This window comes from Telmatherina bonti (genome assembly GCF_933228915.1).
Source record: "Telmatherina bonti genome assembly, chromosome: 9".
NCBI lineage: Eukaryota > Metazoa > Chordata > Actinopteri > Atheriniformes > Telmatherinidae > Telmatherina > Telmatherina bonti.
In genome coordinates, this window is record NC_136627.1 from 24,988,522 (window position 1) to 25,006,882 (window position 18,361).

Consider the following 18,361-nt stretch of genomic DNA (forward strand, 5'->3'; position numbering starts at 1 on the left):
GACATTAGAATTAAACAGTGAATTATGTTCCCTGGTTTTAACAACTGATGACTCAGTACATATGATTATTTAATGCAAAGCTTTTATATACTATCCAATGAATAAGATGTTATATACTATCCAGAGAATAAACTGTTATATACTATCCAGAGATTTTAGATACTTTAAAGCGTTTGAATTAGAGAAAATTAAGTAGTCCAAAAAAATTTGTATGTAAGTTTGTTTCCCAAGACTGGACCTAGTTGCAGCACCAACAAAAACATTTAAGCATTTAATCTGGCTGAATAAACATTAAAAAGTCCTGTTTGAGTCTTGTGTAGCTAAATTATGTTTAAAATTTTATGAATTTGTGATCATGTTGAGACCTTACGCTGGCAAATTCAAGCCTTGTGAGCCACAGGTCTGCAAGTTTTAAATGGTTCCCCGTAACAAAACATCTTATTCAAATTAATAAGTCAAAAAGCAGATCTTGATAAGCTGTTGGACCCATTGATGGGTTGACTGATTATTACTTTTTAAATTGGATTGCCACTTTAGTTGTGAAGCAAAATTTGTAAAAACAAATGTTGATTTATCTATTTCTTTAGGCATTGCAGCCTATAGCTTTAATCACTGTCACACAAACACATTGAGCTAAATCAGTAAGTCACATTTGATGGTGACTTTTACACACTATTGATATAATATAAAGTTTGAACAGATAATGTAAAATGTTGTATTGTGTAGTAAATGTTGTATTATGATTAATCATGCTGTATATTTAAAACTGTAGAAGTGCATTACATGCTGCACCCACTTGCATGAGCATGTGAGATAGATGGATAGATAGATAGATAGATAGATAGATAGATAGATAGATATCTCATAAGCATAGTTTTGCATCACAATTTCATGTCTTTTGTGTTGTTTTTTAGTTTTTTACAGATACTCGTGGTTTAAAGCTTATTTGAAAGTTTTGAAATACTCCTTTAATTTAGCTGGTTTTGTTTTACTTTCTTTTATTTTTTACTTTTTATATCTATTTTCCCGTCTTATAGATTACTTTTTTTTCCTTGCTGTAGCTGCCTTGTATTTATGCTTGCCGATCTTTCTCCGTCTCCGGGTTTTTTCCCTCCTTTGTGATCATCTTTTCTTTCTTAATTAGCTACCACAAATTTGCGTCCCAATTTGTGGTTGGAATTCATATTTGTCAGAGCATATCTCCGGTCTTTTGATCTGTATCTATTAGTGATCAGTAATAAAGCAAAACATCACTTCTAAACAGCACACATGACGATAGTGAGCAACACACTGACTTGTTTGGGGGTATTACGAGCTGCACCTGAAGGCAGCACCACAGTCTAGTGCAGCAGCAGTGGAGAGAGTCGCAGTCAGTGTGCGGCCACTGGGAATGTCAGGGTTTGAACACACGCTATTTTCAGGACTGGGATCTCTAGCAGAGCTGTCCGGGCAGAGGTTCTGCTTACAACTCTGTTCCAGTCAACAATCAAGCTCACTGCCATAATCTGAAGTCCAGACGAGCGTCCAGCAGTCTTTGCGGGGTGCAGCAGATGGTCAGCGGGGCTACATGCTAGAGGAAACCTGCTGGAGCGCTGTTTGTTCCTCCGGTCTGTGTACATACAGTGACAGTCTGTCCTCCGGCTTGGTGGCTCCGGATTAGAAATGCAGTGAACGTCCCCCGTTCAGTGACCCCGGTCTGAATGTTTCCCGGTGTGAACCTGCTCGGTTAAATGCACCTTTTTCACAGCCGCGAAACTGAACACGCTGACGATGATGGAGTGAAATCTGCGGCGGGGACAAACGAAACACAACCTGCCGCGATTTCCTGCGTGTAGTTAAATAAATGATAGAGGATACAATGACCCTGCTATCTCTGTTAGGTCGAATCATGCGTTATTTTCTGCTCAGACCGGAGACCTTGTTCCTGCTGTGCATCAGCCTGGCTCTGTGGAGTTACTTCTTCCACACGGACGAAGTGAAGACCATCGTCAAGTCCAGCCGTGATGCGGTGAAGATGGTCAAGGGGAAAGTGGCAGAGATGATACAGAATGAGCGTTTCGGAGGGTTGGACGTACTGGACGCCGAGTTCTCCAAGACCTGGGAGTTCAAGAGCCATAATGTGGCTGTTTACTCCATCCAAGGCCGGAGAGATCACATGGAGGACAGGTTCGAGGTGCTCGCCGACGTCGTCAACAAGACTCACCCGTCCATTTTTGGGATTTTTGATGGTCACGGTGGCGAGGTAAGTCTGGTGAAGATGTCAGGAGTGGGATGGGAGTTTTGGTATTAATTTGTGTGTGTGGGACACACACAGAAACACACAGATTGATAAGATTCATTGCAGAAAATTTCCTTAAATTATTATTCAACTGGAAAGGTGTTTTAGATTTTTAAGATTGAATTTCATTGATTCATTCATTCCTCAAGGTTCAGAGTCTTGTTTTTAAGTTGAGCTATAGCTGTTAAGCTTTTGTTGTTGTTGTTGTAGTTGTTGATGAACAAACAGTTTATTGCAGTTTGTCATTAAGTAGTGACTTGTCCATTAATTAATGTGGCAAGATTGCCTGCTGAGCCCTTATTATTAGAATCGCTATGCTTGAATGCTGCCAAACATAGGATTTACTGAACACTAATTTAATTAAATGTAAACTGATTCTTAGATTAAGCAACATGCCAGGTCAAGCTAAACTAATAATGAAGGTATAGAAAGTACAATTTGACACAAAGGGTTTCTTTATGCAGGGTTTCGCAGATGGCTACTAAGGCAGGACCAGGTCAGCTGATGTTTCACTTGATTTCAGCTGATTTTAAACTGATCAGGTGAAACATAAACTTTGGGGGTTAAGGGGTAATGTAGCTTTAGTTATTTGACACTGTGTGTCTAGGAATAAACAGAGAAGGGACCCCCAGGGCCAGAATCTCCTATGCAGCAAGAGTGTAGCTGCAGCTCACCCACTCTGAGACTGTTTTCATAAATGACTTACAGCTTGGATCAGCTAAAACCAATCAACTGTGTCTTCTGCCCAAAACATTTGCATATCCATGTTGGTCTAAAACGATTCTAGCTGGAGGAGGAAGGTTGAACTTGAAATGCTACAGAGTGGTATACGCAGCTAACTGAGAGCCGAATCATCACAGCAGTGCAAGACTGATCTGGCTTGTCAGTTATTCATCTGTCTGTCACTACATGTCAGTCTGCTTTCGTTCTTCCTTATTACCGACAAGTTTACCTTCTATACCAGGGGTGTCCAAAGTCTGTCCCCAAGGGCTGCTGTCCTGCAGGTTTTCACTGTATTCCCGCTTCAACACACCTTACTCTAATTAAATGGATCTAACAACCTTTGAACTTCTCCACAATGACTCATTAATTTGAGTCACAACGAAAACCTGCAGGTTTGTGGCTCTCGAGTACCAGAGCTGGACACCCCTGATATAGACTTTTGAAGCTCTGACTAGGCTCTGACTTAACATAAACTGGGTTGCGTATATTTTTAAACATTTTTCTTTGCTGTAATCCGTTCCAGGCTTAAGAGAAGTTGCCAACATTCAAAATTAGTCGTCTTTATCCGTTTATTCAGTTTTGACTACCCCACTCTAATGTTGCTGCCTCAACAAATGGCCATATGAGAAAATGCACTCTCCTCCACATATTTATAGAAGGTGCCATATTGCTATAAACACCGAAGTCCCACAGCTTCCTGAAGATGCAGAGTCTTGCTCTGCCTCTTCTTGTTGTTGACAATCTCACATTTCAAGTTTAAGCAGTTATCCAGGTGAACACCCAGTTTTCTGAATTCCTTCACCACCACCATCCCTTCGAAGATTTAAGTAGCAGCACATCAATGTGGCAGTGTCTTTGGGGCATCAAGAGAAGTTTTTTTTAAAGGCTTACAATAATGCCTCTAAAAATTATGTTGAAGGGACAAAGGGCCCTTTAAGTTATACAACAGTTTGGCATACACACATAACAGACACTTCACATTAAAACATCATGTATTTCTGGCATTGTTGAGTTTTTACTTTTTCTATTTTTTACCTAGAACTTCAGCAATGATAACAGAAATCACGTAAATAAGCCTCATACGAAACACAAACTTTAATTGCGTTTCTTTCTCTTCTTTCTTAAACATTAAACTTTTTTTTTTTCCATCAACCACTTCTGCTCTCTGCGGACCACCACAGCCCGACAGCTGCAGTCTTTACTCTGATTTGAATGGCTGTGGTCTCAGACTGAATGACAATATGCTAAAAATAAGCAGCCATAAGCATTAAGGTGGCAGTTCTTTTAGCAAAATTAAATTTTAGGCCACGGTGCTGAGTGCTGCAGCTTTTGACCAAAAGCGGTCATTGGATTGTTTTGTTTTGGGTTTTTTCTTTCATTCCCCTTGCGGCCTCCCCCCTCGTGTGCTTTCTCCCTCTGTGGAGTTCATTTTTAGATATCATTGAGCTAACATCTTGGCCCTGCGTGTGCTGTCGTGAATGTACAAGACTTCAACAAATAAATGGAGAACAGAAATATGCATGTGTATCTGACAACCAGATGGAAACATGAGTGGGAGAAGCTTCAGTGATGAGAAGAAGGGTAAAAGTATTCATGCGTCTTTTTCATCATTGTATGTTCATGGGTGACAATTAAGTCTGTTTTTTTTTTTTTTCTCTCCCACGTAGTTTGAAGCACTTCGTAATGCTTGTCATACAGCAGTCTACAGAAACAGCTTCCTCTGTTTGATGAGGTTTTTTTTTTTTTTTTTTTAAAGTATTGTCATTATTTTAGCCAGAAGCTGTGAAATAAAGCAGAGGGATGCTGCGTGGCTGCAAGGCAACTCCAGGAATGCTAGCTGCCTCAGCTGGCTTGTTAGTTAACTGTCAGTCTCTCTTGTTTCTTTGCACACACACACTCAGCTTATTCAGACCAAACACATTGTCATCAAAGCGGCGCCACACTTGTTTTCACATCTGTCTGTTGTTCAAAATTCAGCTTCAACATAAATGCAAACAGGGTAACACTGTTTCTCTACAAGTGTGTTAGATTAATTGTTTAGGGACCCCCCGCCCCCCCCCCCTCAAAAAAAGAAAGGAAAGGAAAACACATTACATTGGCAGACATTTTGGATTGACTGATTCATTTTATTTATTCATTAAATCATGATCACTCTGTTGAATAGCTGAATATAATTTATGATTTAGGGGGTAGTTTTCCTCTGTCAGGGATCTGGTTTCTTAGTGGAAGCAATCAGTTTACTAACAGATCAATTATTAATTCGTGCTGCTTGGAAATTTCCCTTTCCCTCCAGTTTCACACCCACTCACACACAACACTGTAAATTTGATTTCCAGAGTTTAAAATCAGTGTTTACGGTGCACATAACCTCCAGCAGTCTCAATCATTATAAATGTTGGCTCGGCGAGGGGATTTATCAGTTAAATGGAGATTGATTTTTAGCTGACACTTGAGAATAACCTGCATGAAAATTATCACCCTCGGCTTTCCATCCATTTAACAGCAACATGAGCCTTTTGTTCCTGCCGGGATGTAGAGAGTAGCTGCACCTCCTGTATCAGAGAAGGTGCTCGCTATACGAGCCAGTCAAACTGGAGAGTGGGGGCTGTTTCTCTCAGTCGGCCTTGCCATCCTTTTGGCTTTTGTTCTGTCGATTTCTTGCTCCATCATGCCTCAGTCTTTGATGTAGTTTAAACCAGCGGTGTTTGTTTGTGAGTGGGTTGTGACAGATATGGTTTCTAACTGCAAAGCAGGCAACAGGAGATCTCTGAGTAAAGAAGCACAGATAGCGCCTTAACCGTGGGAGCTTTGACCATTTTCTACTGCTCCTGTCTGTTTTCATTCTGCTTCTAGCTTTGACTTAGTTCACTCATTACTTCATATTCTAGGCTTTCATCATTTTGAATTTTGTTAGTTATTCTTTCATTAATTGCATTTTAGACTTTTAGACTGCTGACAGTGATGAAGCAGCATAATTCTCTTAAGGTTGTAAATTAGGGCCACTTCTAGTTGAGTGTTTAGTTGGAAAATCAGATATTTTGCTGGAAGTATGCTTTTCCTCCAGAAAAGGTGGGTAATTTATTTAAGATAGAAAGTAGTATAAATTCCATCAGAGCTTGCTCACTGGAGAGATGAAAGAAAGAGCTAGCATGCGACTAATTGCACAGTCGGCATTACAGGATAGGAGAAAAGGGACCAAATAAACCATTGAGTGCCTGAGATTGTATGAATTATTGTGTGTTTGTAAGCTAATAGAAAATGCAGTTTTCTTTTATAGTGAAATTTAAATGGTTCATGTGGAGATGAGAAGTTAAATGCAATGTTCAAGGCAGAGATGATGTCTCTTTGTAGCTGAATGGCTAGGCCTCTTTCAGGATATACCTGCTGCCATTGCCTTCAGGTTTATAAAATTAACTTCACGGACACTCAGTTTAATATCAACTACTAAGCTGTTTCTTTTACTCATGACATTGAAGCCAGTTGAAGAACTGGCTTTTTTCTTCTTTGCTAGTTCAACAAAGGTAGCATTTGGTGTTTCAGCTGGTTTGACGAAACTTAAATTGGCACTACTTAACTTTGGCACATTTTGTCAAACTAAACTTTGGCCTCCCCTAATGAAGGATAAGTTGCATCTTGGGTCATGTCTCTTCTCTGAGCTCCTTCCAGCCAGTAAAAGTTAGTCTGAAGCTGCTTTTGCTTCCTCCCTTCCTCCAATTTTGTCCTCTTGCCTTTCTTTGCTGAGTCAGACATGGCCAGTGTGAGAGACCCAGTTACTGGTGTATGCCATAAAGCAAAATGAAGCTGTTGCGTAATGTAACAGGCTGAAAGAAATAGATTGTGAAGTGCAGTTTTTCAGTCCCAGGGCTCCAGGTAATGGCATAATGAACATCGGTGTGCCATCAAAACAGTTTTTTTTGTTGCAGGTTCTGTGGAAGACCCCATAAAGTGGGGTTGTTACTTTCTTTTTCTTCTGGCCACATTGGATTGCTTGACTGCGCTACCTACTTTGGTTAAGTAGGTAAAATATTTCTACAATAGAAACTCAGATTGAATATGAACAAAAATGACATTAGAAAAATCGGAATAAAATGATTTTTTTTAACCTACCAGTTTTCTAATCACTTGTCTGTTGGTTGTGAAACAGAATGTAGGAGATGAGAGGTATTAGAAAACTTGCATTTTCTGCATCACCAGTTGAAAGCTTTCACATGCCCATAGCAAAGCAGCTGATATAGTTTGTGTTATGGTGACTGCACATTTTCATTGGTTGGCATGACAACATGCAGCTCAATCTGTTTGGCATATACTACATTTTCCCTTTAGCTGAAAATTTATTTTACCAAAATATTGTTGCGAAAAAAATCAATGAAAAGACTGCATGTTTTCAATCGATTTTACCTTAAACTCTGAACATAACCTTCTCTGGAGCAGGTTGTGTTCAGCATAAATTTCTAGGAATGTTTATAGTACACCAGAGCATAATGAATTTAAACAGATGTTAAACAAAGGATTTGGAAATAAATAACTAAAATAGTCAAAGTGGCTAATTAATCAGCTTTCGGAGGATGTAAGTAAGGTGATTTCAGCTGTTACCGTGGGCGTCGATTCATCTACCAACCCGCTAGTTTCCTCTGTCAGTGACAACACAGGTTGAGTGATGGTGGTACACTGATCATGTAGCCTCAGACTTAAGCATCAGCTTGGTGCCCGGACGACTGAATACATGGCAGCTCCAGCATTTCATTCTGCATTAAATTACGAAAGGAATGCATCTTCTAAGGAAGGATGGTTTCACTCTTCATAAAAGTTATCATCCCGTGGCCACATCTGTCATTTCGGGAAGCTGACGCTCCACGTTCAACCCACACCTTTAAGTCAAGTGAAGCAGAAAGTTGCAAGCACATGAGAGATCATGTGCAGTGAAGAAGAGACCAGAGAGCTCTGCTGAAAAGTCTTGTGACCTCTGCTTTCAGTAATTTGTCCCTGGTGGTGGGGTTTGCTTTTCTGCTAGGGAAAGGACCTTAAAGAGGGGACCAAGGAGGGGATTCAAGGAGTAAAATGCAGCATATGCATGGATGAAAGGGCCAGTTGGCTGTTAAGCAACACAGTTGTTTATTGCTGTGATCTCCTCTTCTCTAACTTCTTCTTCATCCATTAATAAAAAGGGGATTTTTGTTCTGAAACTGTATGAAGATCTCTTACTTCTGCATGTCTTCTCCCTTCTAAAACCTTCTTGCTGTAAAAGGTAAGAGCACTTAGTAAGTTAATAAGACTTGCATTGATCAGGTTTGAAAGACGTTTGCGCGTGTGTGTGTGTGTGTGTGTGTGTGTGTGAGTGTGTTTGCTAACAGCATGTAGCATCAGATAAGCGCACTTTCTTTTGCCTCAGCGTGCCATCCTTCCCTGCTGGCACTGACTGCTCAATAATTTAACATTTGCTCTGTCACTTCTGCTAAAATCCCTTGACTAAATATACACTCTCTGTCAAGGGGAAGGAAGCCACAAGGTCGTTGCTCGCACACACATATCATCTAGCAATGTGCTGGTGGATTTTTGTGGAAGGATGTGTTGCCTGGAAAGTTGTTTGTAAAGTTTGAACTGAGCTGTGTTGAAGCTGCTCTTTCTCTTCTACTTCATCCGCTTGTCTCCCAGCAGGGCTGGACTGTGCTGACATGGTGCTGAGGGGTAGACTTGGTAATGGAGCTGCTCTGTTTGGCTGTCAACCCCCTCCATCACCCCTTTTCCCTCTGTCACCACCTCCTCTTCCCTGTAGGTCTGGCAGTATATGAATGGGCCACAAACTCCATTTTCAGCCCCAGTGTAGCCTTTCTCCTGACCCCCGTTGTTTGCACACAAACCTTAGGGGCTTTTCACACTCAGCTGCTTGATGTGGTGTACAAGCAAACTATCTCATATGATGTTTTCCCGTAATTGTGCTGTACGTTTAGGTTTAAAATCCAGTTTTAAACATTGCAAAGCCACAAGTCTGGCTCTGAATGCAACAATGATTACCTGCAGCAGTGTTATTAGACCGCATTGTCCTGTGTGTTTCTGATCTGTAGCTGATTAACATTCTCTAAGTCGAATCACACGGCTGGAGGAGACTCGACTGCTCAGTCTAATCTACACTTTGTATTGTAAGGGGGCACATAGTTGGCTGTTACATAAAATGCTCAAATGAAGTAATGTCTGTCCACAATTTGAATTTGACTCTGGATCTAAGCCTTTGTGCGAGAGCCAGTTTCTCAGTTGTTTGTTTGTCCGTGTGCGATTGAGAAAATAGATGAGTCAGTTGGAGTTTGCTGGCTCGCTGTCTTGGCAGTGAAGGACGGCAGGAGAAGAATGTTGGCGAAGAGAAGGTAGCAAGTCGCAGCTGTCGAGTTAGTGACACTGGTGTCACTGTGGTCGCAAAAAGACTGAGCCCCTGATTTTTCTTTTTTTCAAATGCTCTTCCTCTCTTCATTCTGCCTAGAAGGTTGGTGGGTTGGTGCAGGTGCAACCTCATGAAAGGAAACGTCTTAAGTTCACCTATGACCAGATAAAATCTTTTATTTAATGGCTTCTTTTGAGTTTCAGAGCTTTGTCCGTTCTAAATTTAGTTAACTTAATACTTCTGCACATGTTATGCATGTACATAGCACATAGCTGGTCTGCTGCACACATGTGTTGGACAGCCTTCCACTAACAGATCCATCCAGACGAGAGGAATGCAGCTGATATGAAGGTTTGATATTTGCACATGGTTTCAATTCACCAGCAGAACTGTGAGCTACAAACCCCCAAAATAAACTCTGCGGTGAACCAATCCTGAGTGAGGTTGTCTTTAATTTACACTGCAATGAAGGCTCACGGGATGAGAGAGAAGATCAGACTCCACAGAATGTCATTAATTTGTGCTTGTGATTAAAATTAGGAGGCAGAGACATTTTACTCACACATGTGCCTATTCTGTTTGCATTCTCAGGCAGAGCGTGTATGATTGTTTGTCTACCAGGATGTTGCTGCTGGATTTCTGCCATGAAATCTCAATTTTGACCGTATGAGATTTATCATCATAGAGGTTTTGTCACACGTTTTTCTTTCTGTGTTTCTTTTGTTTTCAGCACACTTGTGCATAACTGGGTAACTATCTTTGTAGAGTGCGGATGATTTCATTAAGCATGAAGAGAAACTGATCAGTTGAAGAATAAAACAGATGGACATAAGGATAGAGGGAAAAACATAATGAGTTGTATGTATACAGATTCTAGACAAAATCCACATGTTTAACAACATAAATGCAATCAACTTAATCTTCCAATGGGATTTAAGTTTAGTCTGGTCTGGATTTCTCTGACCTTATTGTTTTGTAATCCTAAAGCATGACAACATGTGTTTAAGGCCACAAATAGCAGGATAAGTGTAAGCCCTGCGCTTCAGCCTGACTAGGACATGTCTATCTGCTGGCTGCAAGCTGTATGTTTGAGGCCTCAAGAGGTAAAGTGGCCTCATTCAGAAAGCTGAAATGGGTTGTTGACATGCTTTGACCTGAGAAACCTAAATGAACCTTGTTGAAATGAAAAATGTTAACCAGTTGTTTGTATTACGAACATTGGAGAAAAAAAAAAGACATCTGGCTCTTAAAATGCTAAGATCATCAAATAAATAAATAACTCTGCTCTTCAAGAAAATAGATTGATATTTCCTTTTTTTTTCTTGAATTATTACTCTTAAATTAGCATTTTTAAGAACTTATTTGACTCAATAATAATAAAAAAATGTTGACAAAATTCAGAGAAATGTTGCAACTTTGCAAACTACCTGCCTTGAAGAATCAATCACACCAGCGTTGCTTAAAGCTTAAATTTGTCACCAGATATTTTTAGTTTAATAGGCTCTCTATAATGTTTTTGAAAGCATTCCCATTTCATTTAAAGTATCAAAATAAAAACAGCTTGCACAACATGCTGCACATCCAACATATTGGTAAGTGGGACTATGTTTAAGAAGATTTGCTGAAAGTGTGTGCTGAGGGCAATGGCGCTGTGATGGCTTTGGATGGATGGGAAGTTTAGAGGAAGATAAGCAGGGTAAGTAATTGATTAGTGTGGCACAGGGAAAGCTTATAGTGATGTGAGCTAATACTAACAGCTCAAGGCTCATATAAGATCTCTGCTCTCTTCCTCAGACTGCCACTAAGCTGAAGTTATAAGGAAAAGAAGAGACAGCAGGGCAGGTTAGATTTGCACTAATCCCAGCAGGGGGATTGAAACTAAATTTGGTTTAGTTCTTTTTTAATCACCATCCCTCTGCTATTCATCTGTATGTCTTTTTCTTCATTTAACTTTCCACTTCCTGTCTTCCCGTCAAGATATTAATAGATTTCCTTGTCTTAGTGTGTGTTTTTATCTATTATCTGTATGTGTTAGTCACCCAGAAAAGTCTATATGTAGCCCTATTGCCATGCAGCAGCAGTGCTTTCAGCTTTGCTGATGTTTTTTTCAGAAAAGGAGAGAAGCTTTAATAGGGGTGAGAGAGGAGGAAGAGGAAAATTATGGCATGTATCAGGAGGGCCCTGAGTCAGGGAGGGAGAGAGGAGGACAGCTGGGGAGTTTTGCTGAGATGTGAGAGAGGGACTGGTTTAACAACTGAGAAATAAAAGTGCTTCTAGCATACGGAAGCATAAGTGATGATAGCAGAAGAGGGATCTTAGAGCTGCTGTTTGGAGGTGGAGAAAGGCGGGGGAAGAAGTTACTTCTTTCAAAGCAGATGAGGATAAAAATGGATGGATGCTGAGAGGCAACACATAACTTGCAGCCTGAAGATTTTCCAGGACTTCACCACAGCTTCCCTTAGTCAGAAACCACCTTTTTTCATTTGACAGATAAACTAAACAGCTGAACCCAACAACAGGCTGAACATTCGATGGTCTACAACGCGTTGGTGAAACTTTATCATCTTTTGATCACAAGTCTGTCAAACTGAAGGCCATGGCACTATGGGACAGTTCTTCCTCCTGAGAAAGCAGACACATTTCTACCTCTTTCTCCTGTTTTTCATCTTCTTTCTCACACTTGCTGTCCGTCTCACCTGACCTTTCTCTGCAGTAACTGTCTGTTTTCTCTGTGTCTCTTCTGCTCTCTTCTATCTCCTCATCGACTCCCCCTTCCCCTTCACCAACTCATCTCTCTTTCTGATCCCCTCCTGATCTCTTTTGTCCTGAGAAATCAAAGTGTGTCATTCACCCAGAGTGTCTTTAGACCAGCAAATGTAAAGGAATGCAGTGTAAGAAAGCAGAAAACAATAAGGAACAAAGGTTCCTTCTATTGATCAGACCTTATCTTAGATTTAAACTGCACAAGATTTAAAAAATGTTAGAGTTGCTTATTACTACTTATTACTACCCGCTGTCCCTCTACAAATTCAAATTCAAACTGACTGAATATTTCCAAATGAACAATAAAGTTGATCAGTTTGAATATTAAATATATTTTCTTTGTAGTGTATTCAAATGAACATGGTTTAAAAAGATTTTACAAGTCATTGTATTCTCTTTTTATTTGATTTGGAGATCTACTAGACAAGTTATCTCCATTTTTTTTAAAGGGATTTCTTTCATGCTCTCTCTGACCTTTTGCTCCATTACCTAGCAGCTCTCTCCTCACTATGCTCTTCTGTCTGTTTTCCTCTTCTCCTTTTCTGCTCCGTTCTCCCTCCTCTTCATCCTCCCTCCCACCCCCATCTTCCATAGCGACAGAGTCACCTTATCTCTCTGCAGTCTGTCTGATTTATTTATTACTGCTCTGAAATATTAAAGAGTTTGCTGCTTCTAGTCCCGAGGGGAGTTTACAAATTTTTACTTGCAACACATGCATGTGCAAATGCACACGGTGGGTGCGTGCTCTGCAGCAGTGCTCTCTGCACAAACTGTTGCGTTGTTATACCGTTTCTTCTTGATTATTATAGACTCACTCACTGCAAAAGTCTTGACAAATTCTGGTGTGTTGGGACTTTGTAGCTACATGTATACTATCCAGTACAAGGGTGGCTATCATGCCAGGTCCAGGACACCAATCACATCAGTCTGTCTTGTACAGTGAGCAATTCGTAGTTCATTTGAACAAGTACTCTGGTCATTTCATGGAAACTTCCAAGGAAAAGCCTGAACTTCATTATTTTTATTTGTCTCCTGCTTAAGGTCTCAAATTGCCACCATCTATTTTCTTAACCATTTGCTCCATAAAGGGTCATGGAGAAGCTAGAGCCTATCCCAGCAATCATTAGGCGAGAGGCAGGGTACACCCTGGACAGGTTGCCAGTGCATCAGTTTTCAAATTGCCGCATTAATTAAATTCTTGCAGGTTTGAAAATGCAATTAATTAATATCTACAAAGTTTACAGATTTGCAAATAAATTGAAAGCTGAGGATAGTTCAGCATCAGTCAAGATATCCTGACCTTATATTTTCCAGTTTAATTAGTCACGCTCCAAACACACTGGCCCCTATGATTCCCACTTTTCTGCTTGTCCAATTCCAAACTGCAAGTTATGAAGGTTTTTTTTCCAAAGCAACAGAAGACATGAGACCACTTTTAATGTAAATGTGTGTTATTCACAATACAAAAAAATTTGTAATTTGCATATAAAAATATAGAATCGTTCCCCTCTTTTTCACTGGAACTGGAACACTTCATGTTATTGTGCATCATTGGATTTGCTGGACTCAAAGTAAAGCGAAGATCTTAATTAACTGTGAAGTCATTTCTCAACTTCAGATCTGTCTTTTTTTTTTTTTTTTTTAGAAATGTTTGGATTGGTACGTGCATGTTTTTCTACTGTTTACAGCACATACTGCATAACCATCCATCTGGATTTACATGGTTTATACACTCGCCCACAGCCCACAGAAAAGGGCAGAGGCTCATGGTGTCTTCTATTCTTAGCAGGCAATCCCTTGGGGGACAGTGGTGTATGAGGCTGGAAATGTTGAGTAGGCCAGAGTGGAGTGGGTCTGCTCCATGACGGTACTGCACCTGCTGTGGAAACTGGGCTGCTGTGAAGCTCCGTGGCTTGATGCATGCTGGTTCCGTCTCCTACAGCAATCCCTCACCAGGCATGACAACAAATTTACAATCTGCCAAACAGGAAAAGTAAACAAAAGTGATTTAAAGGATGTTAATCCTAAATTATTGGCGCACTGATGTAGCATATGAGCATCAGGTCGTTTTATTAGCTGGACCATATTGAAAGCTGAGTGTTTGGAGGTTTTCCATTTAAGCTTATTGAATGTGGTTGGCCCAGATGTCTGCAGTATAGTTTTGAGCAGTATTGGACAACATTCTGGATTGTTTTGGAAAGTGGGCACTTGGTTTGATGTATTGCAACACACCTCGTCCTCATTATGCTGAATGGGAACTTTTCCATGCTGACGTTTGGAGTCATCATGGAGAAGTATGTGTCATCACCACATGGTCATTTAGCCAATGGAAAGTTTGGCTTTTTTTAAAAAAACAGTAATGAATTAAGTCAGTATCTTGTGGTCTTTTCCAAAATGAAGAGAATAGAGTAGAAAATTGTGATCCTGCACCAGTTTTTTTTAAATACCTTGTTGTATAATAATAATAATGATGATGTCAATGTCAACAACAACAATTATTCGCTATCCCCTGTGTCTGCTATGGAGGGCTATTTCTCCCACAAGTCTGCCACCAGACTGATGGTATGAATGACTTCCCTGTTTCTGTACATCTGTCCGGCACAACTCACATACTTAAAGCTCTTTAGTTTTCTCAAACTCTCATCTCTCATTTCTCTTCTACTTGGTACTTCCTGTATGCAAAGTCTGTCCTCAGTATGCACATCACAATCCCTTGATATCAAGAGCCCATTGAATGTAATCAATGTTCTGATTCGTAGGTCAATCCTCCTCACAGTGTGATGCGTAGAGGCATGCAGACAAGTTTTGATTTCTGTCAGCAGGCTTTACAGAAGCAGGGTGCCAGATGAGGTGGATGAAAATTGATTTTTATGAATGCCTGTATGTGTATTAGCTTGTGCAATTTTTTCCTCGGCCTGTGGCACACAAATAGGTGATGCACTGGTCTTTTTTTCCTCTTCAGTTTTTTTATTTCTTATTACTAAAAACCACACAACTGACAGAGCAAATGCTCAGAACCCAGTCTTTGAAAATACACACAAAAAGGAGAGCCACATTTTAAGCAAAGTTAATTCATTTTGAAGAGTAAAAGGTTGTTGTTGGATTTTAATATACTTGGACATGTGGAGCAAGAAGGAAGGAAGGAAGGTTTTTTGTTTTTGTTTTTTTTTCCTGTCGCTAATCTGACCAAGATTGAGGAGACTGCAGTTTGTAATTAATGTGATAAATCCAACATCTGTCTCCAGAGTGACAGCTAGATAAAATGGGTGAGGTTGAGATGGAGGAGGAGGAGGATGTGTATTGAAGCACCAGAATCAGTGTTGGGGGCTGGGGGGAGGGGGCACCTAATTGTGAAAGTCGTTGATGATAAGTGTAAGAAGTTGTCAGTTTGTGCTTGGGTAACTAAAATGAAGTGAGGATGGGGGTGCGGGGTTAATAAAATAAAATGCCATCAGTTTATTCACTAGTTCATCACCGGCAAAACAAATCAGCAGAAATCCAGGCCTCGCTCAGTTCCTTATTTATGGATGCCCCAATTATACTGCTTGCTGCCTCTCAACGTGCTGAATGTGTATAAAGATGATCTGAATGTGAAATATAGAACGACTACTCTGCGCCATATGCCCGCTGTTGGGTTTTTTTTTTTCATCCCTGGGATGTTGTTTAATTGAACAAGTTATCTTGCCAAAGAGGCCAGCTGTATGGAGATGAGAGAGATCATGAATGGATGGACACAGGAAGGGATGATTGGAGTCCAGGAGGCTTTCAGCTCAAGATGCAACACTTGGCATCCGGAGTCTGCTTCAGTGTGACTCGATAAATTGTCCAATATATGTATGTATGTATGTGTGTATATATATATATATATATATATATATATGTATGTATGTATATATATATATATATGTATGTATGTATGTATGTATATATATATATGTGTATATATATATATATATGTGTATATATATATATATATATGTATATATATATATATGTATATATATATATATGTATATATATATATGTATATATATATATATATATATAAAATTACTGGATATTTAATGTTGATTTGAAAATAACGTCACAAAGAAATGTATTTATATATTAATACATCTATCATCTCAAATCATTTTTATATGCAAACATTGTTATAAACTGTTTTTATTCAGAGTTCAGCTCACTCTTTTAAAAGATAGCAGCCATTTATCAAAATACTTTGGGAATATTTTGGGAATATAAATAAATGTATTATTCAGCTTTCTAAACAAATGTTTCACATGGCTGAATATGTAACATTCCCATCAACAGACAAATGTGCAACAAGATGATGTTTTTCAAGGGTATAAAATCTGTCATTCAAATAAATAAAAACAACATGGGACATTTACATTCCTGCTGTTTTCACATGGCGTGACTGAAGTTGAGAATGGCAATTATGCATCTGTGATCATGACTATCTCAAATAATTGTGATGTGTGGATTTTATTGTTGATTGTTACTTGTGAGAGGAATAGAAATTACAGGATTTTAAGGATTTCATTTCTGTTTACTTTGGTTTAGATCAGGGGTGGCCAGCTCCTCCCCTCGAGAGCCGCCGTCTAGCAAGTGCTGGGAGTTTCCCTGCTGCAACACACATCAGGCTTAATCAGCCGACTTTTGCAGAGCTTGACATCAAACGCTGCACAGCTCTGCTAATTACCCATTCATTTGAGTTAGGTGTGTTGCAGGAGGGAAACTCCCAACACTTGTAGGACTGCAGCTCTGATGGACCGGAGTTGCCCACCCTGATTGAGACTTTCTATCGTTCGAATAAACCAGAAAATCTAGATGCTTTATGTTGCATTGTGGGAAAGTATTCAGCAGACTTTACACTTCTAACAAAAAGTCGAATAAATATAAAATTCATTTTGATTTTAATAAGTAAACTAAACTTGACCCTCACTAAGCTTTTACATGTAGAACTTTTTATTGTCCATAACAAGACGATTAACTTCAAAAGTGAATGGATCACTAGAAATGTTTTAGTTCTATCAGAGCTTGTACCTAAACTTGTCTCTTCATCATCCTCTTTATATTCAGACATCTTTAGACCAAGACAACACCTAGCACAGGAGAAATTGATTAAACATTTACATTTTTTGTTGAGGTATATCCACTACTATTGTAAGAATTTTTTTCTATAAACTATTTAAGATTAAGGGATTTCCATTCCATGAATTTACTTAAATGCCCTACACTCATATTTAATGTGACATATAATATCAGTGTAGCATTAACTATTTTATTTTCTGTAAATTGCGCCCAAAAGTTGAATACCCCTTACTTTTTGTGAGTAGCATGCAAATAAAGTTATATAAAAAAATAAATGTTTGTATGCATACATTGTACAAATGCAAATTCCAACTAGATCAGTGATTGTGAGGAGGTTTTATCTTTATAATTACTGCCCTGATGAGCCACATGACTGTTTAACTAATATAATTTTGTTGAGCCTTGTGGTTTCCTCATTTTCATTACATAGTTTCCCATGTCGGTGCTGTGAAAATATGTGTTTGAACTGCAATCTACACATTGTTGTTGCATCATCAGAGTTGAGTTTTCCATGTGGTTGTGAACTATATCAGTCAACTCAATTGTATAATATAATACATTATATTATTCATGCAAACAGTTCTGTAGACATGATCACAGTTTTGTGAAATAAGTCCAACTAAAGAATGAATTGTTAATTGTTACAGGCACAAAGGGCAACATATAGCTATGAATAATGTCTCTTTCTAATGGGCACATTTTAAAGTTTTAAATGGAACGGTCATTGGACATTTGATTTCTGGCATTAAGAAGTACTCCATCTGTCATAATAGTTGTTTGTTGTTCACTTTTGCTGAGAGGGTAGCATAAGATAAGATAAAGTATTAGATACAGCAGCCAGATAAACAGGAAGCTGTTATGTGTTCACTTTCGTTTGTATATGGCTTCATCTATCCTTGCTTCCACTCTATCCGTTTCTCTCTGGGAGACACTTCGATTGGCCGAACTATTCAGTAGTAAACAGAAAGCTAGGCTTGCTTTTCTTCAAATTACCACTTTGGTATCAACACTGCTAATTCTTATATGTTCTTTAGATTTCCTCCTTTACACCTTATCTGCACTTGGGCTCTTTGTATGCCATCCCTATTTATTTCACTTTCTTTTTTCCCTGTGGTGACTTCGCCTTTCTG

General features: G+C 39.3%; 1 protein-coding gene across 1 annotated transcript in view; it reads left to right on the forward strand.

The window, feature by feature from the left end:
- The first annotated feature begins 1,361 nt into the window (after positions 1-1,361).
- ppm1lb (protein phosphatase, Mg2+/Mn2+ dependent, 1Lb) overlaps positions 1,362-18,361 on the forward strand; it is a 44,602-nt gene continuing 27,602 nt past the window's right edge. Inside the window, exon 1 of the mRNA XM_079246900.1 lies at positions 1,362-2,242. Coding sequence (XP_079103026.1) covers positions 1,844-2,242 — 399 coding nt within the window. The 5' untranslated portion in view covers positions 1,362-1,843. The remainder of the gene's footprint in view (positions 2,243-18,361) is intronic.